The sequence below is a fragment of the Setaria italica genome, chromosome VIII (assembly GCF_000263155.2).
Source record: "Setaria italica strain Yugu1 chromosome VIII, Setaria_italica_v2.0, whole genome shotgun sequence".
In the NCBI taxonomy this organism is placed as follows: Eukaryota; Viridiplantae; Streptophyta; class Magnoliopsida; order Poales; family Poaceae; genus Setaria; species Setaria italica.
The window spans coordinates 28,145,303-28,146,575 of NC_028457.1; the positions used below are offsets into that span (position 1 = coordinate 28,145,303).

Here is a 1,273-nt window from a genome sequence, read left to right on the forward strand (position 1 = left end):
CCCAAATCTCTCAGTGTTTGATACTGCGATTTTAACACCCAAACAAAATGTACAGCACACTGACGCCCGCTTCCATTTCCATTCATAAAGTATCGCTTCATACTACTATTAATCACCCATCCCGCCGCCACCGCCGCCGCGGCCAATCAACCCGCCATCAATTCATCACCGCGCGGCGGCGGGGTAGTCGAACGGCAGCGGCACGACGCTGTCGCTGAGCGGCGCGGCGTGGCGGAACCCGTAGGCGCGGAGCACCTGGTCGTCCGCGAACGCCAGCGCGCGCCGGATCCCCTCCGCGCACCGCCGCCGCGTGTACTTGCGGTCCGGCGCGCCGCCGCAGGGCTGGCACCCCGTGAAGTGCGTCACGAACGGCCGCCGCCACCCCTTCTGCCCGCCGCCCGCGGGGCCGGGGACGGTTCCCGACCTCCCCACCGCCGCGTCCCGCGCCGCCGCGTACCGCAGGTGCTCCCGCTCCGCGTGCCGCCGCCGGAGCCCCGAGCTGCCGCCCCTCCCGCCGCGCTCCACGGCCTCGTAGCGCTTGGCGACGCCGTCGAGCCGGTCGACGATCTCCGCCCAGTACCCCTGGAAGTAGTACCCCGTCTCGAGGAGCGTCCGGTTCCCCCACCGCGCCGGGTGCTTGGACAGCAGGTACACGAGCGCCGACTGGTCGTCGGACTCGTCGTTGGGCTTCCCCTCGAGCTCCTCCCGCAGCGTCTTCCCCCACGCGGCGTACTCCGGGAACGCCGGGCCCATCCGCGCCCACGCGTCCATGAGGTCCATCGACCACTGGCAGTTCCGGATGAGGAACACGCCGGCGTTGAGCCCCACCCACGACCGCTCCTCGTACACCTCCCCGTCCCACCCGTACACCACCAGGTCGTGGCCCCCGTACCGCTCCAGCGGCAGCGAGAAGTCCATGTCGGTGAAGACGGCGTCGGCGTCGACCCACCACACCCACTCGGCGTCCGGGTGCGCCAGCATCGCGGCGCGCACGGCGGGGATCTTGGCCCAGTAAGCCACCATCGACGGCTCCAGCAGCGCCGTGTTGTAGAGGAGCTCCAGCCCGTGGAGCCGGCAGTAGTCGAGCTTGTTCTTGAGGAAGCGGAGCAACGCGTGGTCCCCGCCGGCACCCCTGCAGGGCTCCGGCTGCGACCCCGTCACCATCACCACGCGCCGGGTCACCGCGGGGGAGGCCGGGTCGAGCCCGCGCGTGCGCAGCCACGACGCGCGCTTCGCGTCCCAGCCGGTGAGGCGGGTGTGGACGGAATAGGAC

General features: G+C 70.5%; 1 protein-coding gene across 1 annotated transcript; it reads right to left on the bottom strand.

Annotated features, from left to right (window-relative positions):
* Positions 1 to 50: 50 nt before the first annotated feature.
* On the bottom strand, positions 51 to 1,269 carry LOC101768642 (probable glycosyltransferase 6; the record flags this gene model as incomplete). Its single annotated transcript, XM_004980531.2, has 1 exon — positions 51 to 1,269. A coding segment is annotated over one exon (1,104 nt), but the record flags the coding sequence as incomplete, so codon positions are not given.
* Between the last annotated feature and the right edge of the window lie 4 nt (positions 1,270 to 1,273).